The following is a 23,365-nucleotide window of genomic DNA, read 5'->3' as shown; positions in this document are numbered from 1 at the left end:
TATTAATTTTTTTTTTCTTTTTATCATTGGCGCGCTATTATAATTGTAGAGTAATTATAAACATTAAATATTATATATAAATTTATAAATATATATATATATATATATATATAATATGAGTTAGTGTTAGAAATTTCGAGAGGAAATGATAACACACAAGAGCAGCTATTATATTATGATGGTAATAATTATTATTACCATCGCTAATTATCTCTTATTAAATAATTGCGATAAAGTTTAAGTATATATATTATTATTACTTATTGATTATATTTGCACCAAATGCACGTCCCTGTAGTTAATTATATATTAGATTGCGATGCGTCTGTGTATAGACCAGAAAATGAGAAAATGATATAAAAAATTTTAAAACTGAAAATAAAATGAAAAAAAAGGGTGCGAGTGAATTGAAATATAAAAATGAAAATAATATTACATGGCAAAGATATCGTGATTAATAGTCAATTTGCTTAAGATTCATCGAACTTAGATCTTTTTTTATTAATGAGAAACCATTAAACAAAATATATAAAATAATTCATTTTAAAAATAAATAAACGCTCGTGAGAGCATTAAAGTTTCTAATGAACAAAATAATAAAATAAAGACTTATTAAATGCTTAAGAGAAAAAATGTCTGCGCACATTTTCGCAAATTTTAGAATCAAAAAAAAAAGATGATTAATAAAATTAAATAAATTGAATCTAATAATTATAAATATTAAAGAAAAAAAAATGAAAATAAATGATTCGACTTCCGAGACACTATCACATACTTATCGGCATCAATTCCGTATATTTTTCTACCGTAAAATCTCGAATCATTGATAATTATTATGAAAATGACTAATAAATAATAAAAATAAATAATAGAAAAAAAAAACCTCTTGTCCTCCGTGAATATTTAGAAATTTAGATCTCAGTTTAGATGAACATAACTTTATCGCCTTAATACTATTAATCCTCCATGTTAACTTCCAGTATTTTTTATATTTATTTTTTTTTTTTTCTTTAAATATATACTCTTATTTTTTTCAAGTCATGTTGCATGAATCTCACTTTTGATTAACAAAAATTTATTTATATTAAAAAAATTTTTGCCAATTACTTATTGTATATTTAGATACGTCTTTTGCAACATAATTTATTTTGTGAATATATTTTTTTATGTTATATTTAACTATTATTTCGAATCGCATTTAATTACTAAATGAAAAAGATACTAAGTATTCAGCGTTAATTAACCAACGGTACTCAATTTATTTGATAGCAATATTAACATAATGATATTCAGTACTAACAAAATGAATTTATCATTGCAATAGAGCCATACATGTAATAAAATTGCCACAAAGTCTTGGAAGGTCATAGAACTAAAGAAAGAAAAAAGAAGGAAAAACAAATAACTAAATGCTTAAATGCTCCGTTGTATTGTTAATACAAATTATTGTTCAATTAGCTTTTATATTAGACAAGTAAAAAAAAAAAATCTGGTGTCATTACGTGAACCACCATTGATTAATAATTTAATTACTTATACTTAAATTATACATACATACATACATACATATATATATATATATATACTATATAGTAATTGATACGATTTTATTGAGAACATAAATTATTAATTAATGTTGGTTCATTATCAATGGCTTTCATCGTATGTTTTATTGATTAACAAATATAATTAAGATGCAAAAGTAATTCGATTGATATTACTAGCTAAATGTAGATATAGTTATTTATTTGACTTTTAAAGAAATACTATATTTACATTTATGCATTAATAATAATATGAGCACTGTTTTTTATAAATAGAACTTTTTTTTTATATCATATCTCTGATAATAATTTATTGTAAGAAAATATCGTTACATAATTTAATAACGAATCTCAATGCAACATAGGACAACAAGAATAAAAATAAATTATCAATTCGTTCGAATTTAAAATATATATATAATATATTTTTACTTTTATTACGTTGCATAATGTTAAGAAAATTATAATTACTATTACATTATCTTATAATTATGAATTATTATTATAATTACTTTATTATTTTTTTTTTAATTATTATTTTGTCTGTATTTACTGTCAATTTTTGTAACGCATTCCATCATACGTCCATGTAACATCTCCCATGTCAATAAAAAAAAATAAAAATGATGAAAAAAAGCATTAATTACTGAAGCTAAATGTTTAGTAGGAGATGATGGAATAGTTGTAAACTAATATACATATTCGTAGCATCAATCATGAGGGTGTTGGCGTGAAAGAGGATAACGAGACGACTACTTGACCCCCTGCGGCCTCAGTGAGGGATCCTCAGATCTCTCTTTTGGAGTCTTATTAGTTATTGTGTGTCTTCTCTTGATCTTTGCTATCTCTATACGGTTAAGCTTACACGACTACACTCGTTAAAGAAAGATAAGGAAAGAACCTAAGGATTAGAGAAAGAGAGAGTAATAAGAGACAAGAGTGCAGCTTCTTGGCCTGGTCGAACGGGTCCAGAGAGTCTGGACAGAAGTCGTGCGAGATCTGACCGATAATGTAATTATGCGGGACAGGTTTTTTGTGGTGTACATGGGCCTTTGCAGCTCTCTGTTGATCTCACGGTATCTCTCTCACTTTGGGGCCCTTTCAACGCAGACAGAGATGAAAATAACTCTCTTGTATACTCGTGTACATCATACAGAGAAAGGATGGAGAATTGCCGATACGATGAGATGGAGATTAACGACGTGGATACAAAAATGTTTATCGCGATCTGCGCACATAAACTTTCATGATGTTGCTTACAGATTAATGTAGACGTATATACACATATGTATAGAGTGTATTATTTATTCTTAGGTATACTTAATTTTTTTTTTCTTCCTTTTTATTCTTTTTTATATAAAAATATATAATGTTATGTATTGATCGTATAAATAGCCATGGAGAATATTTTGTATCAAGTATCTCGTGTTGGATCTTATATTATTATACGTGTGATCCATCCCACGGTTGTATGTATATTATTATATTCGACTCGGGATCAATTGTGCGGTACTATACGTTATACCGTGATTGATATTATTACCAAACTCCGAATATATCAAATGATTTGTTTATCTATTGTAATAATTATTCTGATAATTTGTTTCAATTTATATCATACCGGAGATTAAAAAATAAAAAAAGTAATAATGAGTAATAAACATAATTACAATGAATAGAATAGAAGGAAAAATAAGCCGACAAACAATAACGTAGGCGAATGTGAATAAGACACAAGAGCCGCGGAGTGTAACATCACCATCGTTTTCGCTAAGGAATAAGAAAAAGAAATAAAAAGGAAGAAAAGAAAATGCAAGTTGTAACAATGAGCCATTTGTTAGGTGAGTCCATCCCTCTCAATACTTGGCGAGTACAATGAACACTATTATCAACTTTTGATCATATGTGCTCTCTTAAACCTGTTGCTTGCGGGCGTACCCTGTGCATCGTTTATTACTACACTTAATGTTGTATATATGTATATATTAATATTCCTTCTTTTTTGTCATCATTTAATCTTGACAGCATTTAAAAGGCCTTTAGGCTTGAGTGGAAAGATGAAGATATCTCTCCAGTCGGCTAGTCGTGTCTCACGAACTCAAGTAGAAGTTATTAAAAATAAATTGTGTCTCTGTATGTCGCTAATTGGATTGATTATTTTATTTCATCCGAATTTATTGATCTCGTGTTGATCTTTTAAAAATGATAGTGATTGATCACAATTAATCAATAATAATATTTTTGTATGTATATAAATTTGCCAATTTTATTTATAGATATTATATTTATATTAATATTATCTTAATCAACAACAACATTTCGTTTGCGGAGTGCGTGTGTGTGTGTTTATGTATATATATATTGATGATTATTTTGTGCGTGTGTATCATATGCGTGACCTGAAAATTATTCGATTTGCTAAGTAGCCTCTTACCTACTAATAACTATATAGTAGAGTATATATACTACCGAAGACATCGTGAGAAACAAGGTCGAGGGACTGCGATTTGTGTTGGTCGAGAAGTCTGATCTTCTCTTATTTTATCTTCTTCTCTTCTCTTATAAGACTAAATGCAAAGACGAAGGAGACCGAAGAACCAAAGGTGACGTTAAAAACTGGTTCCCTCCTCTCGCATCGGTTACCTCTCCAACGAGCGCGTAAATCCGCAGTCACTTCGCAGCCGGATTCTCAATTTCCCGGACACCCTCTTCTCTTTATATACATTACATACGTACATATATACATTTATATTACGCATCACCACCATCATTATTATCATCATCATCCAAACAGTTTCATATCACTATAATTACAATCAACCCATCTTGTTACACGCGAACTTGTTTAATAAATTTCAATAATTTTAACGTAATTATCATCAATATATTATTATTAATACTCATTATAATAATACCAGTAATACATACACGCATATTTATGTTTTTTTAAACAAGTGTGAAAAGGTTCAAGTCAGGTAAAAAATTTTCATAATATGAAAATGTGTCTTGCTGACGTTTAATAGCAGAGGGTACTTCTTCTTTCTTCTTTGCCTTGTTTTCTTCTACTTCATATCCTTCTTCTTTCTTCTTTCTTCTTCCTCTTCTTCTTCTTCGTCGTTGTCGTTTACTTTTTTATCTTGTCTTGTCTTGTCTCATGGGACTGGTGTACCGCAGCGGGAGTTTTTCGCCGGTGTGCAACAGTGTGCACACCCCCTTATCCCGATATATTGGATGGAACTGGTAGATAGGGATCTCGCGCGGTAAGAGAGCACGAAACACAGCCTGCAGGCCTTTTCTCATTGAGTCAGTCAGTCAGTCAGTCAGTTACTTAGCCGCAGTGAACGTGTCGACACGCTCCCCATTTCTTCATCATCTTCTGCGGACATCCACTGTGTATTTAGTATTTTGTATCTTTCCGACCCCCACCCACCTTTTATTACAAGTCTTTTGGCTCAAGCTTCCACTTTTTTTTTGCTGTCAGCACCAGCATCACCACCACTTCTACTTCTTTTCATTATCATTATTACCATTCTTTTCTTCTTCCTTCTACCGCAAGGTGAATAAAACACCCGTGAAATTTTAAATTTTACGCTAATTGAGTAAATTCACGATAAAACAAGTTAATCAGTCATTATTAACATCCTTATTATTATTTGACTCCCGCTGATAAAACACCTGTTGCAAAGAGATATGCCGTGGGTTTCGCACGTCATCTTTGCGGCTGTCGCTGCTAGTTTTGCTTCTGTGATTCTTCACACTGAGCAAGTAATTGCTAGGCATCATCGAAAAGGTAATCCTCATAAGCCTGAAGGTGACATATCACTTTGGATTGATCGACAGCAGATTAAAATGTTTAGTGGTGAGTTCGTAATTTTATTACCTAAAACAAAAAATGAAATAAAAATAATACCAACTACATTGATAACTTAAACTGAATATACTTATCAACTTGAAAAATTTTCCAGGATTAGAGATGGAAATTTATGCGATAACTGAAGGAAAAGTACTGTCATATTTACTAGATCCAGAATTGGAGAATAAACTGCCAATAATACCTAGTGAAGTGTCTTATGTTAATTTTACGTGGAAATCTGGAGTTAAAAAATATTATTACCACTTTAACCGGTTGAAATCGCTTGACGAGTCAATATTAAAAACGCCATCAATAACTATAAAAACGAAAGGTCGTGTACCTAAAAGACCTAAAGGTAATTTTATCAATCACCGTTGTTATTTTTTTTTTAGTTATTTTCCAGCAAGTTAAGATAAATTAAAAGTGATTATTTATTCCAGAATTCAGCATTTTATTAACCTGCTCTGGCAATAGTTCTGGAACAGTACAATTTAGCATTGGACTGGTGATTGAGAAGGGCAAGGGTAAACCTCTAAATGGGACTCCCCTACGTCTCAACTTGAGAAAAGAATGCGCCGTGCGCGGTGAGTGCGTCAGTCGCGCCCAAGATCACCACTTCTCCACTCACACATACAGTTCTGTATCACCAGTAATCATATCACCACCAATTTGTTGCATGCTTTTTGATCAAAATTTATTAATCAAATATTTCTTTTGAATTAGTATTATTATTATCATCATAAATAATAATAATGATACTATTAAATTTTTGGATGTTTTACTCGAATGCTAAAAAATATAAAGAAAACTAAATATTCCCACACTAGTTATGGTTTGTTCTTCTACTTGCTACAATAAATAGATGTAGTTAGCTAATAATAAATTATTTTATTTTAGAACCTAATCCAGGACCATGTCCTGATGGTTACATGGGTCCACCGCATTGCAAAAAAGCTCTGTGTTATCCAGTTTGTATGAACGGTGGCAATTGTACAGCACCAGGAGTCTGTTCATGCCCACCTGGATTTCAAGGACCTTATTGTGAAGGCGGTAAATATATTAAGACTTAATTATTTCAATAAGATAAACATAATTTATTTTATCTTGTATGTTTTAATTTATTTTCATACTTTATAAGTAATTTGAATACTATATACAATATAAGATTTCATCAACACCAGTCTTCAAGTCTTCAGTTAGTATCAATTAAATAAAAATATAAACAGATGCAAAAAAAATTCATACGACCTTAGATATCGCAATAGCAGTTTTACATCCGGCTTTGATAATTTTTGTCAGCGCATCATAAAGCGGAGCTTGTTCAGCACCAAGATCTATTCCCGTATCATGATGTTCCTGTTCTTCGTCGCGAAACTTTTTAATCGTCTCCAATAATTCTTGATCAACATCGTCTTGATTTTTTTCTTCCATCAATGCTCGTAATTGATCATTGTAATGTTCAACAATAACCGTTTCAACAGCTACTGTGCAAGCCATAGCAGCTTTCTCACCCATAAGCGCAGTACCAGCACCCAAAACAAATCCCGCAACATTCCATATTGGAAGCAAGGCTGTGGGTCTTACTCTGTACTTTCGAATTAGCTCTTCGAATTTTTCTCTGTGTTTTTTCTCTTGGTCCCACATGTGTTCAATTGTTGGACCCACTGATGATTTTCCTAATCATATGGACCAATATTTTTTAATATAATAAAATTTTTATAATTAAAAATTGAGTCATAATACCTAAAACAGCCATTTGTCCGGCGTAAATTCTATCAGCACCCAATTCTCCAGCATGATTTACTCTTATTATTGAATCCAAAATCTTGGCTGCTTTAGTATCTGCCGTTGCTGCAGCTGTTGAACTGGCAAAACGTACTCCACCACGTCCCAAATGTAACATTTTCTCCTGTAATAAAATAATAAAAGTTATTTATTCATGTATAATAATAAATTTTTCTTTTTAATTATAGGAATTTGTACAGAAAAATGTTTGAATGGCGGTAAATGTATTCAAAAAGACACATGCGAGTGTCCTAAAGGATATTTTGGTTTACACTGTGAATTTTGTAAGTATTTTTATCTAACTATATCTTGTGAAAAAAATCAATATTCTAGACAGTTGAATGCTTATTTATAAAGATTATTATGACTCGACTTTAATCGCGATCAGTAAAGAGCAACTTTTAAAGTAATCACAAAAGCATTACCACTTTATCCGATTACTATTTATTGACTTTCTTATTATCGATTTAGCTGACGTTTCAGTGGCTTGTCCATCATCAAACCCTACCAATTCATACGCCTGAGGCTTCCTAAATACACAGTCCTTTTATATCCTTATCGGGCATCTACCCTAAAAGGTTCATGTGTCAATACAATCCTTTTACATTATTTCCCTCGTTCTTCCCCCAATCGATTTTTCCCTACTTTTTCCTCTCCCACATTATTCAACATCAAGTTCAAATAAAACTTTACGATACAAATTATTATGAAAGTTATTTAAATAAATTTTTTAATAATATTTTTTATAAAATTTATTTAATTCCATAACAAAAATTAAAAAAATAAATAAATAAATTATGAATTTTTATTTTAAAAATTGTTGCAGCAAAATGTGTAATACCATGTTTAAATGGCGGTAAATGCAAGGGAAACAACATCTGTAGATGTCCAAATGGTTTCAAAGGAGATCATTGCGAAATAGGACGAAGATCTCCCCAAAGATCAGCATGTACAAGAGCATGCAGAAATGGAACCTGTCAACCTGACAACACGTGCCTCTGTGATGCCGGATGGTTTGGCAAATTGTGTAATAAAAACAAACCGTGGGCTTAGCATTTTTTTAAATATTGTTTTGTTCCAAGTGTATAGTTGTAATAATTAATTAACTCTCTCAAGTCTCCAGTATTTTATTTTTGTACCATCAGATGGATAAATAGGAGTGTGAGTAACTCAAAAAAAATTTTCCTCGATATTGAATTTCTATAAGAACAAACATAATAATAACAAATATTATTATTAATTATTTTTACTATTATTATAGTTTTTAATTATAATTTTTTGTGATGTTATCCTGATTCAGATGTGATATGTAAAGCTGATTTACACCATTTCTTTAATTAAGATATTAAAAATAAAAATTATTATTAATTCTTATATATATATATATATATATTGTTAAATTAATAGATGTAAAATAAATAAATATTAGTAACATAATAAAAAAAAAAATTTTTTTTCAAAATAAATATTAATTTAAAAAAACATTGACATGTATGTACTAATTTTGACAGTTAAATAATAATGAATAATAAAATAAAAATGCTTACAATATTTGTTCCAAGAAAAACGTATTAAAAGACGAACAATTTAGAAAATTATAAAAGAGGAATCCTTGACATAAACTTGGGCGTTGGAAGAATGTTATTGAATTGATGAAATATTATAATAGAATCGTGCAATTAAACAGAATAATAATTGTGTTATCTGGATATTTGGTACTGGTATGATACTAGAGAAAAATAAAACGTTAGGTTAGTCTTGGTCAGTAGTTTTATTTACAACGGAATAAGTTGTATGGCTGACATAATGCGTCACGTGGTTCTTTAGCCAATGGAAAATCGAATAATGAGGACGCCATGACGCGTATCCCAGAGAATATCAACCAATGAAATTATTCCAGGCCCGTATACATGTATATAGTGTTAGTGTGTTCAGTACTGGCTGTTGACTATTCGAGAGAAATCAGGAGTTGTCTGGTAAGTTTTAATAATTATTAACCCTAAAAATTAAATAAATATAAAAATAATGTCGCGAAATAATTGTTTAACAATTGTAGATAGAGTATACACTGGATTTATTGGTGTAGTAGTATGGTGGGTGGTATTAATGCGCAGACTCACTCAAAATGGCCGAATACCGTGTATAACCCCGCGTTTGTTGTTGGTTGTGTGGTATGAGCTGTGCAATGCACTAAAGTGTGAGCTAGAGCGAGGCAGCGGAGAGTAACTCCTAACTGAGGAAGAAAGAACGAGGAGGAACGAGCTAGCTCCGCGGTGTATATAGTAAATAGATGGAATGGATGAAGGGCCCGCTTCATCGATCGATACATGAAGCCGCTGACGTTGGCAAAACTGGCCATGGTGTCTGTTGTGCGCGTTGTGTTGTCGAGACGTTGTTACAGGGTGCCGCGTTTATTTCTCCGCGGCTCTAGGTTACTCTTATAATTAATAATTGTTGTTGTTAATTATTGTTGTAACAGTTTATTACTGAGACACATATTCAACGAGTCAGACCCAGTGAAATGTGTGTGCTCCGAGGACGCGGACAACAACAAGAACAACGTGGTTAGGGCGTGGTGTAAAGTTTGCGCGTTACCACGAGCTGCTGCTGACGACGGCCTCTCCGCAGACGCAATACCCCTGAGCTTCTGTGCTTCTGATCGGTGGTGACCACTCACGGACCACACAAGGTGCGTACGCAACTCCCGATTTCAACTGGGCCTGCTCCATGGGTTCGCGGCTTCCTTGGTCATGAGCTTAGCGGCCCCCGCATGATTCTTTCAACTCCGTTTACGTTTACTTTTAAACCAAACGTGTGCCCTGCGCATTTTCGTTGCCCCCCATTCTTCGAATAAACGCGCCGTTTCACGTTCGCTTAATAATCGTGCGCGCGATCATCATACTCCAAGTACTCTGTGCAGTGACTATACTTGAGCTCTTTTATTTTAGTTTTGCCAGGACACCAAACACGAGACACCAGACAGTAGCCTGTCGTCATCGGGCTCATCACCATGATACCATCTTCCAAACTCTATTATAACACTATGATTACGACATCCAGACCGCTATCATTGTCTCTGGGTCTGCTTTGTCTTTTATTGTTGTTATTATTATTATCATCATCGTCGTCATTGTCATCAGCGACGTCATCGTCTGGAAGATGGTATTTTCCTGATCATCAAGTTACCTTATCACCTCAGCGCACCCCTGTTATTATATTATAATAACTCGCCCCTTGTTGCTGAGCTGAGTCTTAGACATCACTCGAGCAACGAGTACTACTTCGGTTGCTGTTTTTCCCTAGCTAGTTCATCGACCCTTATTGCTCTCAGCCCCCCTGCGACATGACATCGCGTGTTATTTTTTCCCTCACAAAATTTTACTTTTTTTTTTTACACTGTACCAGATAGATTTATTTATTAATAATATCTGACTCACTTGGTGTCCTAATTTATTAATAAGTAGACTAAAGTATAGGTCCATGTTTGTATACTTTGTGTACTTATTAATTAATAATCAACGTACGGAGTATTTATAAAAAAAAAAAAAAAAAAAAAAAAAATAATAATGTACGCACCCGGTAGGTCAATATTGTAAAATATAATGAAAAGTATATTGTACAAAGGAGGGGTCTGCTTACGTACAGCATATGTTAGGGGTTCTAAGAATGACTCAGAGAAACCATAGGTATCAAGGTTGAACACTTATTAGCCCAGTGCTATAATCGATTACGGATAGATAGAAGTAAAAAGGGAACTAAAATCAATAATTTAATTATTTAACAGAACATGTAAAGTTGTAACGTTGTTTTATTGCGATCGATTTTTTTTTATTTAATAGCCTTTATTTATTTTTTATTTTTATCAGTTAATTAATTTTTATTGTTTCGTTATTTTTTCAACAGGGCCTGGTGATGAATGCTGTCAGTAACCCAAGGCTGATATAGAGTTTTGGTGGGACATTGCAATACGCCAAGTGAAAGGAGAAGAAGACGATTGTTGATTTTAAAATAAATATTTTAATAAACAAAACGCTACGCTGGAGGTAACAAAGAGAAGGAGGATGGTTTCCTTGCCGAGCACCGAATCAGTTACCATGGAAAGAATGGATCGGCTAACCGACGACGATGACGATGAGCCCAGCAGTGGATCTGAGACCTATGAGGAGGGTGATCTGTTATCACACGCTCTGGGTGATGATGTTACGGCCCAGCTTGCCGCTGCAGGTTCGAAAAACGCTAATGGTGATTTCCATTTTTTTGCTTTTTTTCACATATGACTTTCTCTAATATCATATTTACTTTGATACTAAAGTACTAAAGGAATACTTTAATTAACTTGTCAAGATATTTAATCAAATATTAAATTTAAATTGATTCAATCGATGTTAGATGACAAAAAAAGCAAATTTACAAGAGATCAGTAAGAATTTTTATATATCAATATGTAAACAATTTTAATTGTTCACATAAATATTTTGTATTTACTAAATTATTTTTAATTTGTGTGCATTTTTTGTTAAGTTTATTGCATATGATTTTTATTATTTTTTTTTGTAATTATTATTGGTAATAGTTTGCTAGTTTACTTATTATAAATTTATTTTTTTTATTTAGATGTGTTGCAATTTTTTTTTTAACTGCATTCAAATTATCTGTTGATGTTTTTTTTTATATCACTAGAAAAATATTATTGATTTTAATATTCATTTCGGAATCATTTTATAATTGGATAATTTTTATTTAATTACCATTATCATTATTATTCAACTGCGTGCACGTTCTGTATCACTTCTTGCTTATGCTTTTTCTCATTTTCCAATTTTTTGAATGTATTTTTCTTCATCATTATATTAGCGTGACAATTTTATTATTTTCATAGTCTCACTATTGCATATTATTCAAAGTTTATTGATTAATTTTTTTTTTTTTTTTTTTAATAAATTTAGGACCTATTGGTGTTGCCGCTGCAGCAGCGATCGTATCTGCTAAAAAACGAAAACGACCACACAGTTTTGAAACAAATCCCAGCATAAGAAAACGCCAACAAAATCGACTTTTAAGAAAACTCAGAGTAAGTTATCAGATATTTTAAAATTTATACTTGATTGTTATGTATTTATTGGAGTAATAATGTAAAAAATTAATTATCCAGCAAACCATAGATGAATTTGCGACACGAGTCGGTCAGCAAGCAATAGTATTAGTAGCCACACCTGGAAAACCAAATAGTAGTTACAAAGTATTTGGAGCAAAGCCTCTTGAAGATGTAGTTAAAAATTTAAGATCAATGATAATGGAAGAATTGGAGAGTGCATTAGCACAACAAGCACCACCACCTGTTCAAGATGATCCATCATTATACGAATTACCGCCATTAATAATCGATGGAATACCGACACCAGTTGAAAAAATGACACAAGCACAGCTCAGGGCATTTATACCGTTGATGTTAAAGTATTCTACAGGTAGGGGTAAGCCAGGTTGGGGCAGAGAAAGCACACGACCTCCTTGGTGGCCCAAAGAGTTGCCATGGGCAAATGTGCGTATGGACGCAAGGTCTGAAGACGAAAAACAAAAGGTAAGATTTATTATTCATCATTCAATTTAGCATAAATGCGAAACAAACTAGCAGTAAACACAACTATTAATTTTTCTACATGTGTGTGCATATATTTTAGATTTCTTGGACGCATGCGCTGAGACAAATAGTCATAAATTGTTACAAATTTCACGGAAGAGAGGATCTGTTACCAGCGTTCAATGATGACGACGATAAATCTAATATTTTGGTTCAACAAACGACACCTCATTCGTCGCATGCATCATCAAGCCAAGGACAAAATGAACAACAGCAGCAGCAACAAACGGTGGGAGTTGTTCGACTTAGCAGCACGGGTTCATCTAAGGGAAACTCTTCACCACAACAGATTCTTTCCGCGTCACCTACATCTCTTGCCACTGCCACTCAGGTGCTAGTGAGCGACTTTTTAATGAATAATTGCTCTTTTTCCTTTTTTTTTTTTTTTTTCATTTCATTTGAGCATTTATTTTTCTTTTTTTGATTATTTTCTTTTATTTTTATTTTAATTCAGTTTGGTGTTTAGTTTCCCTATGTTGAATATCGTTTTTTATTATTTTATTATTTTTTATCAAAAAGTTTTATATTGTTATTATACATTTACCAGAGCACAATAATTTATTTGATAAAATTTTCAGCAGATGACCACACAGTATCCAACAACTGTTTTACAAACGATAACAAATCAAGATGGAACAATATCAATAGTTCAAGTAGATCCAAGTAATCCAACCATACAATTACCTGATGGTACAATTGCACAAGTTCAGGGTGTTGCTACTGTACGTTATACTCTTAAATCTACTGAATAAAGTTTCCTGTTAGCTAGTTGACAACTAAAGGTGTATTAAATTAATAATTTCCCTAATGCAGATTCACACGAGTCAAGGCGATGTTCAAACACTAACTGAAGTAGGAGGTGCTGAAGGCAGTGTTTCCGTCGATATAAACAGTGTGACTGAAGCAACATTGGGACAAGACGGTCAAATAATTCTCACAGGAGAAGATGGACATGGTAAAACTGTTTTCTATACGCTCTGCACCGTCGCCGGCCAGGAACTACTCGAGCAGTGATTCACTTAATTGGTTCAGGACCCCTTATTATTTTGCATGTTGCCTGCAGCGATTTATTTTAGAATGAGATATTTTTCAATTTAATTATTTTTTTTTTTTTTTTTTTTTTTTTTTGTGTTCATTTTATTACTTCATTTAACGAAGTAGAACTATTCTATTCTTTTGTTTTTTCTTGTTAAGTAGTCGTTTTTTTTGTACTGTATATACCATCACGTATTGATACCAAGTAGAGAGTAATTTCAAATTACGTGCCCGAAAGTTCATTGTCTCATTGAAACTTACAAGCCATATTAAATTAAAAAGTAATATCACGTGTCACAGATTAAATTTTTTTATTCATGTGTTTTTTCTTTTTTTATTATCAGTTCTTGAAGACAAAATTAGGTATTCAGGATTTTTAATTACGCGATAGTGATATAACGAAAAAAGATATTTTAAATAATGTCATTATTTTACGAAAAATAGCATTTATCGATATGTATAAATGAAGTGTACATAAATATTACTTAAATGATAATAAAAAAAATAATAAAGTGTACAATGTACAATGTTAATAACCAAACAGTACAATCAAAATGTTTAGTTAGCCTTGTCAAACAATTATTATTTTTTATACATGTTAAAATAGTTAATCACAGTAGAATAACAGGCTGTGGATCGATATATGGATTTTTTTTAATTTAACACTGATGAAGTAAAAGCTTAAGAGGGTTAAAACAGTAAAGTTAAATAAAAGAAACCAGATAAATTATATCTCATTAGATAACCAGACAAATTAAATCGTTAATATAATACATTATTAATCACAAAAAATATATGATATTGTACGATTAAGAGCTATTTTGATAGCTGTAAATGAAATTATCATCGATAATTTCTTTGTATACTTGCGGATTTTTTATTTAGTAGATCAGATAATCAGTTTTGCATGCAGTACCAAAGAGTGTTCTAGATCACAAAAAAAATACAGGCTACTTTTTTTTGTTTGTTTAATTTTCATTTGCCATCGTAAATCAACCAAAGTTACTCGGGATCACTTTCATCAGGAATTTATAATCACAATGAATATTATTAATATTTTTTTTCAAAACAAATTTAATTATTATTATTTTTTTTTCTATTAAGTTTATCCAGGCATTAAATTTATTATAATCAACATTTATTAGATTTATTATTAATCAATAATGTGTAATTTTTTATTTTTAAGTGTTTTATTTAATTAGTACCGTATTGAATAATTGCTTATTGTTATTTGATAAAAAATAAGTAAAATAATAATAATTTCTTTTGTGTATTTGTTTTTATCAAACAATAGACTTGAATTGTTTATAATTTATGTGTTTAGTTATCAACGTTATTTCACGCATGATATATTACTATTATTATACCTAGTATAGTATTACTTATATCGGGTCCAAGTCAAGCTTATTATAAAAAAGCTGGGTAAAATAATAAAAATAAATTAAAAAATAATATATATAAAAAAAAAATAAATCCTTAAATCGCGGGTAAGACAACGGACGGTAATTTCGGTGTTTCAGGCTATCCAGTATCAGTGTCCGGCGTGATCACCGTACCAGTATCAGCAAGTATGTACCAAACGATGGTGGCTAATATCCAAAGCGACGGTACAGTTCAAATGGTGACACCAATGGTACAAGTTCCAAAAGTTGAACCAGGAAACGGAGAAACAATTGAAGCTGTTACTATTCAGGGTCATCCGATGACAATGATTAATGCTAATGGTGAACATCAGGTATTACAAGTGATATCGCTTAAAGATGCTAATGCATTAACTAAAGCAATGCAAGGTGAAGTTATTAAAGATGAAGATAGCCAGCAACAGCAAACGGTATCAAGTCCTGAATGAAGCGAGGTTTACTCTATAGTCTTGTCGGAATGATTATTATTATTATTATTATCGTTAGTAACGATTATTAATAATATAATTACTTCAATGGAAATACGACAAATGACTATAGAAGTACGATTGATACTCAGTACTGATTTTGTGTTTATAACACAATAACTATTCCTTCTTTTAAATTAAAGTTGAGAATTTAAAAACTAAAAACTAAAATAGATAATGATTAATTCAATAAAAGAAATAAAAAATTGAACTATTTGACGAGTGTGCATGTTAACGTGTGATTAGATTTTTTGATTATATTATAATAATTAGACAAAAAATAAATGTATTGAATAATGTGTTTCAATGATGATCAATGATAATGATGATGATGAAAAAAATTAAGAGAAATGTTGGGTTTTTTAATGATTCATTCAATTATATATTAAGACTATTATTATTATTATTATTATTATTATTATTATTATTTTAATATTATTAAAATTATTGTACTTTATTATGAAATGTTGTTTGAAAAAATTTTAAAATCAACATTATTATTAATTTTTGTTTATTTTATTTTATTTTACCGTTCTGTTTTTTGAGTTGTAATTTTTTAAGATAATAATTATGCCACGTATATTTAACGTCCCCTTGTTAAAGTAAACTAGTAAAGTTAACATAGGTCTAATTATTTAATCTAGTCAGAAGTTATATAATTAATAAATAAATTAATTAATTAATTAATTGATTAAATAATAAAAATAACCGAGGGAACGTATAAAATATAAATGGCAACGTGTGAATTAAGTATATTTAAATAATAATTAATTGATACAGTGAGTCTGCAACAATTTAAGTTGAACAGTCTTCGATAAATAGATTAACATATTTTAAAATATTAAATGAATTATTAATTAGTGATGACTGAAGAATAACTTGTTAACAGTCGGTGAATCACTATTTAAATCCGTAGACTTCAATATTGAAGAAAAATATTTTTACTAGTTTAATAATTAATCCAGAGTATATGTTGGGAATATGGGGCAATGTTATAAATTCTATATCTAGTGCATATATTCTATTACTCTGGATACGAGATAATTTATTGGTTTCTTTTTAATTTTTTCATTCATTTCTTCGAGTACTGAAGAATAGAGAAAAAATTTTTTTATAGTTATAATGATAACTATTTAAGTAAATATTTAAAAAATTTTAGTTTATTCGTAGACAAAAAAAATAAAATAATTAAAAATGTAATACACTATTATAATAATTACCTTAATAATAAGAATTTCATAATCTGTTTTATAGCACCGATAGGAAGACTAAGCATTTCTGACGGGTACAAATAGGATAAGAGTTTTATTCTGATATTTTTTTTTTTTTTTTTTTTATTTCATTTTATTTATTATTATTATTTATGAAAATCCGTATTCGGTACAAATTGTATCTTTAGAGTTTTTTTATGAGAATTTTTCCAATTAATTTTTAAGAATTGTGACTAAGAAACCAATAGAAAATAAATGAAAGAAAAATGTAAATGTTTTTTGTTGTTTAATTCTGTGCAATTTTACTTTATAATCACTTTTGATCACGTTTACGTCTAAGACTAAAAATAAAAGTAATTTAATAAAGTATGAGACTAATTTTTCGACTCACATGAATCATTTTCTGTTAAGAATTGATAAATTTGATTATGATTAATAATATGGATTATTCAGCGTAAGCCTGTAAATTTAACTACTATTAATTTAAATTTAGTAACAATATATCGTGTAATATCTTGAAATATTTATACATATTAATAATTATTATATGATATAATAATAATAAGTTAAGTAATATGTATGTTTACAACTATAACGAAGTAATCGTGTATCCATGTAATGAAAATTGTAAATACTTTGTGTGTCGCCCACTCTGCTTTTGTTATTTTAAATGTAAAAAAAACAAATACGCAAAAGAAATACCATTAAAGTACGTAAATAATTACATACATTAACTATCAAATAATATATTAATTAAATAATAAGTCAGTAGAAATGAAATAGTAACAAGTAAAAAAAAAAAAAAAAAAAAAAATGAAGAAAGAAAAATAAAAATCAAAAATTCTGGATATTTAATTTAATTTTGTTACTTTTTATCAATAATCAATGTACAACTTAAATGTAAAAGGAAATTTAACTGTAATTACTGTCTTAAATACCTTTAATACTAGTAATTTATTGATTATTTATTTGTTTATTAAATCGTTATTATATTTACTCACAATGATATTTTAACAAGAAAATATTACAATGAATTTATTATAGCATTAACTAACTCCAATATATGTTCCAGTTTGACAACTGATACTTAAATAAGACTAATTTTATCTTTTGGTTGTTATTATTTAAGCAATTATTTTATTTATTATTAATTTACACTTCGTATGGAGAAATAAGAGCTAACTCTGGTTTATCGTATCCCATTTCTTCGGGGGTGAGGATTCCCAATTCATCAAGAGTTGGTCTGATTTCCTGGACGATGTATGGCCAAATAACATGAGCTTGGTCACCACCCTTGTATCTGACAACTTCAAGAAATCTGACAGCCAATGCGTAATCGTTCAAACGACGACAAGCTCTCAATGCTGCACTTACAATTCTGGGTTCAGGGACAAGATCCATACCTGTAACATATATGTATTTTATTTATAATTTTTACCAAAGTATAGAAAGTATTTAAAATTTTTATGTAACTGATGAGAGTATCATAACCTCTTGCAATAATTAAAACACAATGATTACTGAATTAGTAAATTATTTTACTGATAAAAGAGTGCTGATGACTTACCAGCTAAATCATTCATTGCAGTACGAATTTCCCAGCTATCAATGTCCTTGCGGTTGAAGTAATTCTCCATTCTAGTATCAAATTCTTCGTCAGTTTCCTCAGGACCATGAGAAGAATTTCTAGTTGAAGTAACGCCAATAGCTGCGGAAGTCCTGGGTACGGCAACAACACCACGGACAGCTGAGCCGATACGTCCGGCAACAAATCGCAACATTGTTATAACTTTGTTTTTATTAATTAACAATGAATTTGTTAATGCAGGCCTGGTCGGGCTGCTCGAAAATTTTTTTCAATGGACTATTGCGTAAAAGATCTTGATGAAGAGAGATTTGGCCACTAGAGGGAGATGCGGAGCAATGAGAGCACCTGAAGTTGTCAGCTTTAGCTTTAGTCTAACTTCAACTCGCTGACGGTCGGTGTGCTTTTGCAAATGAGAAAAGAAACAAGTTGGCCAATAAAACAAAAAAAAATTTTTAATTGTTGCCAATTATAAAAATTACAACCATTGAAACCTTGTTGCTTGCATTATATTCCAAAAATAATAATAATAAAAAATAAAAAAATATAAAGCTTGAAAAATTAGTGAAATTAGTTAATTTCAATCTGCTGATGTTTATATAAACTATTTTATTCATGATTTAATGATTATAACCTCATTAACAATTGTTTTTATTATTAAAAAAATTTTGGAATATTCAAATAAATAATAATACTATTTGATTTATATAATATATAAATAAAGTTTTTGAACTGATTAGTGTAAATTTGTGTTTTTATCTTCTTTCTTTCTTTTTTACCGTTAATTATAAATTATAAGTTATTAAACAAGTGCTTAATAAATATCACAATATATTTTATTACTTTCTTATAAGTATTATCAAGTTGAGGTAAGAATAATTTCAGCATAATAATATAAATATCTGTAAAATAAATAATTAATTGTCGGCATTTTATTTTTCAGGGTTATCAAAAATTTACAATATAATTGGATATGAATTTTAAATTGTTTTAACTTTAAGGAAATATTGGTAATGAATATACACCGCTAATTTTATTGGAATATTTAATTAGTTATATAAATATATTGACAAAAATGGAGTCGACTGAAAGCGAGAAAATAGAATCTGTTGTTAAAACAGCAGAAAATGATAAAATTAATGATTTAAATAATACAGAGGTAATTGATTCTGTAAATCATGAAGTTAATAAAAATGGTGTTAAAAAAGTTGATGATAAAAAAACGCATGATGTTAATAAAAATAATGACTCTGATGCACAGTGTTGTGCTAAAATAAATAACACAGAGTCTCTGGATAAGTTAAATGAAAGAAGTACTGATGTGATGAATAAAGACGGTTGTGATTTAGTTGATGATGAGCGTGCTGATGAACCAATAGATGACAGTAAAGAACACGATGAAGCAGAGGCTGAGGAAAATACAAAGAAAGATGAAAATTTGGAAGCAGACGAAAATAAAGATATTGATGATGAAAAGGATGAGGAAGAAAAAATAGTTAAAAAAAGAACCGAGGTAGAGAAGAAGAAAGAAGTTGCTGAAAACACAGAAATAGATGAAAAGAAAACAGAAGTAGAAAAAAAAACAAGAGCCAATGAAAATATTGTCGTTGATGATGAACCTGAAGAAAAAGATAAAAGTACTTCAAGTGATTCTCGTGCTCTTTCTGATGTTTCTATGAGTAATGATGATGGTAAAGGTGAATCTGTTGTAACAGAAGAAGATAAAGGCAAATTATCAACGTGAGTATATTTCAAAATAATTACATTTTTCATTTGTTTAATTTATTAATTAAAATGTTTTTTTTTTTTTTTTGTAGTGATGAAGTAGCAAAAAAGGTAGATGGTGATTTGGGTAAACCTAAAATTCGTCCTAAAATAACAAACAATCGAGACATTTACTGTTGGAGATGCCACAGAGATGGTGTGGAAGCTAACTGCAGGGCTTGTCCACGTGCTTGGCATCGCAAGTGTATCGGTGGAACACCTCCAACTACAGATAATTGGATCTGTGGTGAATGTGCGAGTATATTGCAAGCTGAAAATGCATCAACTCGTTCGCCAACCATGGCTCATATTACTGTAGATCAGCTTTGCTTGGTGCTGAAATACGTTATTGGGTGTATGAAACACTTACTCGGTGTAAGTTGGCTATTAATTATCCTCAAACTTATTCAAATTACAGAAAATTCATTTAATTGAAAAAAATTTTTAACAGTCGGAACCATTTTGGAATGCTGTTGACTTGAAAGAAGTTCCCAATTATATGGATTACGTGGTGAAGCCTATGGATTTGAGTTTATTGGAAACAAATGTTGATGCTAAGCTTTATGGTAGCACTGATGCATTTATGGCGGATGCTAAATGGATACAGCATAATTGTATCGTATTTAATACATGTAAGAATAGTTCAATAATTAATATCTAATATGTTTATAATTAGTTAGAATAATTTAATTCAGATTAAATCATCATATATAAAATCAACTAAGCTGTTGATAATTAATTTTAATCTATTGATATTATTGTGAGTATACTTTTTTAATATTTAATTAATTATTTGTAGGTGGTGGAGAGTATACAGATTCTTCAAAATTAACGAATGCAGCAAAATTAATTATAAAAATAGCACGGCAAGAAGTATCTGAATATGAAGCATGTCCTGATTGTTACTCACGTGGTCGTAATATACCACGAGCAAATCCGTCCTGGTTCGTAGAAGCATGTAGCAAACCTCATCCACTTATTTGGGCTAAATTAAAAGGATTTCCATTTTGGCCGGCAAAAGCTTTACCACGCATTAACGCATTAGGTCATGTTGATGTCAGATTTTTTGGAGCACACGATCGCGCGTGGATAGCCCCTAAAGATATTTATCTATTCTCTAAAGAACCGCCAACATCTTTGCCTAAGAAGAAACGATATGAAATGATTGACTGTCTTAAGGAAATAAGCCGTCACACTAAAAAATTAGAAATGGCGTTTGGACCATTTACTTATGCTCCTAACAAAACTCTTTACAATCCACACGATGAAAATCAGATAAAACTTTTACTTCCACAGTATGATCCGACGTGCTTTTATGATTTGACATTGATTAATCAAACCATTCCGATGCAGCAGCAATCATCATTGTCGTCAAGTGAAGATAGCTCACCGAGAAAAAGTTCGGTGCCGGTGAGTGAAAGATTGTCTGAGAAAGAAGTGAGTTCTTCAACTCCCGTTAAAGATATTGTTCCAATGACGAAAAAAAAAGGTGGTAGAAAACGTAAATTAAGTGATGATCCGAATCAGGTTGACGCTAAAAAAGTTGCTAAAACAAGAGGAGGTCGCAAGAAATTTTCTGAAAATAAAGGAAATGATGGTATTGAAAAGACACTAGAGTCTGAAAATTTACCAGCTCAAGAAGATACTCCTCCAACTACAGAAGAAGTAGAACCAGCGGCACCAGCAGTAAATAAAAATAATACTGTACCTGAAAGCAGAGTTAAATCACGTAAATGGTTGCCTAAAAAATTTATACCTCTTGAAAAACATTTCTACAAAGTAAGAGCAACAAGATTAGGAACTAAAGAATATTATGATAAACCTAATAATTTACGGAAAACAAACTCATCAATAAATACTCATGGAAGAGGAGGACGAGCTGCTATCGTACGGCCTTATAAGCACAGAGCTGCTAAGTTACAAAACTCGGAGCAAGATAAAACAACTGGTCCAACAACAAGATCAAATGTGGAAGAAGTACAAGACAAAAAAAAAAATTTAAGTGATGAAAGTTCAGCTCTTAATCGATCGGAAACAAGCCCCTCTAAGTATTCATCTTCTTCTGTTGATTCAATACGTCCAGATGTATCTATGGAGACAACCAATAATTTACTTGACAATTCATCAAATTTAGTCCCTGGAAAGCGACAGAGTAAAGCAAAAAAATCATTCCCTAATAAACCACCTCAAATTCCGACTCGTTCGTTTTTAAGACCACTTCTCGCAAATAATAGTAATGAAATTGATGATAAAAAAATCGACATTCCAGTCCTTAACAGCAATGGAATGGATTATACTTTGCCTCCACCTGAAGCTGGTCCAGTGAGCACTCAATTAAACCGAAGTGCGAGTGAATTGGTACGACAAATGGCTAGACTGATGGAAGAAGCGCTCAAAGAGACGGCGAGGAAGACGAATAACCAAGAAGAAGCCGGTAAATTTATATTCGAACTGGAAATAGAACGTATGAAATGGGAACATCAGCAGCATCTTGCTGAAATTAAGCACAATACAGGTAAATATATAAATACATATGGTTAATAATTGTATTTTAATCAATTACTTTAATTTTCAGATCGAACTTTGAGAGAAATGCGAGCAAGTTTGGAAGTCGAAAGATTGAGAGCGGTTGAAGAAATTCGTAAGGAGACAGAGGATGAAAAGATTCTGTCCATCCAAGAGACGAAAACAAAACAATGGTGTGCTTCATGCTGGCAAGAGGCCTTGTATTATTGCTGTTGGAATACATCATACTGCAGCCCATCGTGTCAACAACAACATTGGAAAACTCATATGAGTAAATGTACCCAGAAATCATCACAACCTAATCAACAAGAACCTGGAATGCCGACATTATTACCAAGTGCTCAATTGAATTTGTCAAATGTACGTGGAGCTTAGATAAATGAATTTTAAATGAAATAAAAATAAACGGATTTTAAATATATGCCAATTATACATTTTTGTACTGCTTCAATTATTACTTGTTTCATTATCCAACCCAACTGATAATCTTTAAAAGTGAATGAACTATTTATATTAAAAAATAAAGACGAAATAAA

The 23,365-nt window shown here is 30.7% G+C and overlaps 5 protein-coding genes across 19 annotated transcripts; 3 read left to right on the top strand and 2 right to left on the bottom strand.

The window, feature by feature from the left end:
• The first annotated feature begins 3,859 nt into the window (after nt 1–3,859).
• Nucleotides 3,860–8,465, top strand: LOC123266519 (protein shifted). 2 transcript variants are annotated; one of them, XM_044730805.1, is made up of 6 exons: nt 3,860–5,403; nt 5,510–5,752; nt 5,838–6,032; nt 6,295–6,447; nt 7,371–7,466; nt 8,009–8,465. In XM_044730805.1, exons 1-6 carry the CDS (start codon nt 5,235–5,237, stop codon nt 8,233–8,235), a joined length of 1,083 nt encoding a protein of 360 aa, XP_044586740.1. In that variant the 5' UTR covers nt 3,860–5,234; the 3' UTR covers nt 8,236–8,465. The 2 variants fall into 2 exon arrangements, with proteins under 2 accessions (XP_044586740.1, XP_044586749.1); XM_044730814.1 differs by having other exon boundaries at nt 3,861–5,403; nt 5,838–5,981; nt 8,009–8,460.
• On the bottom strand, nt 6,471–9,477 carry LOC123266599 (5-demethoxyubiquinone hydroxylase, mitochondrial). 5 transcript variants are annotated; one of them, XM_044730917.1, is made up of 3 exons: nt 9,303–9,477; nt 7,141–7,306; nt 6,471–7,073 (listed from the first exon to the last, which is right to left on the bottom strand). In XM_044730917.1, the coding sequence occupies exons 2-3, from the start codon at nt 7,298–7,300 to the stop codon at nt 6,637–6,639; spliced, it is 597 nt and encodes a 198-aa protein (XP_044586852.1). In that variant the 5' UTR covers nt 7,301–7,306; nt 9,303–9,477; the 3' UTR covers nt 6,471–6,636. The 5 variants fall into 5 exon arrangements, with proteins under 5 accessions (XP_044586852.1, XP_044586844.1, XP_044586836.1 ...); XM_044730909.1 differs by lacking the exon at nt 9,303–9,477 and adding an exon at nt 8,730–8,927; XM_044730901.1 differs by lacking the exon at nt 9,303–9,477 and adding an exon at nt 8,024–8,042.
• Nucleotides 9,022–16,119, top strand: LOC123266373 (DNA-binding protein Ewg). Of its 9 annotated transcripts, none has more exons than XM_044730669.1 (8): nt 9,022–9,158; nt 11,086–11,424; nt 12,129–12,253; nt 12,335–12,760; nt 12,861–13,049; nt 13,402–13,542; nt 13,634–13,775; nt 15,376–16,112. In XM_044730669.1, exons 2-8 carry the CDS (start codon nt 11,244–11,246, stop codon nt 15,702–15,704), a joined length of 1,533 nt encoding a protein of 510 aa, XP_044586604.1. In that variant the 5' UTR covers nt 9,022–9,158; nt 11,086–11,243; the 3' UTR covers nt 15,705–16,112. The 9 variants fall into 9 exon arrangements, with proteins under 9 accessions (XP_044586604.1, XP_044586605.1, XP_044586552.1 ...); XM_044730670.1 differs by having other exon boundaries at nt 12,861–13,157; nt 13,399–13,542; nt 13,634–13,846; nt 15,376–15,505; XM_044730617.1 differs by having other exon boundaries at nt 9,027–9,158; nt 12,861–13,157; nt 13,399–13,542; nt 15,376–16,119.
• Nucleotides 16,120–17,059: 940 nt separating this feature from the next.
• LOC123266623 (cytochrome c oxidase subunit 5A, mitochondrial) lies at nt 17,060–18,853 on the bottom strand. Its single transcript, XM_044730947.1, has 2 exons — nt 18,522–18,853; nt 17,060–18,357 (listed from the first exon to the last, which is right to left on the bottom strand). Exons 1-2 carry the CDS (start codon nt 18,733–18,735, stop codon nt 18,107–18,109), a joined length of 465 nt encoding a protein of 154 aa, XP_044586882.1. The 5' UTR covers nt 18,736–18,853; the 3' UTR covers nt 17,060–18,106.
• A 468-nt stretch (nt 18,854–19,321) lies between these two features.
• LOC123266264 (protein kinase C-binding protein 1) lies at nt 19,322–23,280 on the top strand. Of its 2 annotated transcripts, none has more exons than XM_044730414.1 (6): nt 19,322–19,408; nt 19,483–20,279; nt 20,354–20,678; nt 20,755–20,935; nt 21,103–22,818; nt 22,879–23,280. In XM_044730414.1, the coding sequence occupies exons 2-6, from the start codon at nt 19,615–19,617 to the stop codon at nt 23,202–23,204; spliced, it is 3,213 nt and encodes a 1,070-aa protein (XP_044586349.1). In that variant the 5' UTR covers nt 19,322–19,408; nt 19,483–19,614; the 3' UTR covers nt 23,205–23,280. The 2 variants fall into 2 exon arrangements, with proteins under 2 accessions (XP_044586349.1, XP_044586357.1); XM_044730422.1 differs by having other exon boundaries at nt 19,323–19,408; nt 20,357–20,678.
• The last annotated feature ends 85 nt before the right edge of the window (nt 23,281–23,365 follow it).

The sequence above is a fragment of the Cotesia glomerata genome, linkage group LG1 (genome assembly GCF_020080835.1).
Source record: "Cotesia glomerata isolate CgM1 linkage group LG1, MPM_Cglom_v2.3, whole genome shotgun sequence".
Classification (NCBI taxonomy): Eukaryota; Metazoa; Arthropoda; class Insecta; order Hymenoptera; family Braconidae; genus Cotesia; species Cotesia glomerata.
The sequence above is the reverse complement of the archived record's forward strand: the minus strand, read 5'-3'. Positions and strand labels throughout refer to the sequence as shown.

Excerpts from the sequence above, each read along its gene's own strand:
- LOC123266519 (XM_044730805.1), top strand. The coding sequence starts at position 5,235 with ATGCCGTGGGTTTCGCACGTCATCTTTGCGGCTGTCGCTGCTAGTTTT. Across the intron at positions 5,404-5,509 it reads GCAGATTAAAATGTTTAGTG|GATTAGAGATGGAAATTTAT; the intron begins GTGAGTTCGTAA and ends AAAATTTTCCAG. Across the intron at positions 5,753-5,837 it reads TGTACCTAAAAGACCTAAAG|AATTCAGCATTTTATTAACC; the intron begins GTAATTTTATCA and ends TATTTATTCCAG.
- LOC123266599 (XM_044730901.1), bottom strand. Across the intron at positions 7,074-7,140 it reads CGGACAAATGGCTGTTTTAG|GAAAATCATCAGTGGGTCCA; the intron begins GTATTATGACTC and ends CCATATGATTAG.
- LOC123266623 (XM_044730947.1), bottom strand. The coding sequence starts at position 18,735 with ATGTTGCGATTTGTTGCCGGACGTATCGGCTCAGCTGTCCGTGGTGTT. Across the intron at positions 18,358-18,521 it reads TGCAATGAATGATTTAGCTG|GTATGGATCTTGTCCCTGAA; the intron begins GTAAGTCATCAG and ends TATATGTTACAG.
- LOC123266373 (XM_044730617.1), top strand. The coding sequence starts at position 11,244 with ATGGTTTCCTTGCCGAGCACCGAATCAGTTACCATGGAAAGAATGGAT. Across the intron at positions 11,425-12,128 it reads AGGTTCGAAAAACGCTAATG|GACCTATTGGTGTTGCCGCT; the intron begins GTGATTTCCATT and ends TAATAAATTTAG. Across the intron at positions 13,543-13,633 it reads AAGTTCAGGGTGTTGCTACT|ATTCACACGAGTCAAGGCGA; the intron begins GTACGTTATACT and ends TCCCTAATGCAG.
- LOC123266264 (XM_044730414.1), top strand. The coding sequence starts at position 19,615 with ATGGAGTCGACTGAAAGCGAGAAAATAGAATCTGTTGTTAAAACAGCA. Across the intron at positions 20,679-20,754 it reads GTATGAAACACTTACTCGGT|TCGGAACCATTTTGGAATGC; the intron begins GTAAGTTGGCTA and ends AATTTTTAACAG. Across the intron at positions 22,819-22,878 it reads TGAAATTAAGCACAATACAG|ATCGAACTTTGAGAGAAATG; the intron begins GTAAATATATAA and ends TTTAATTTTCAG.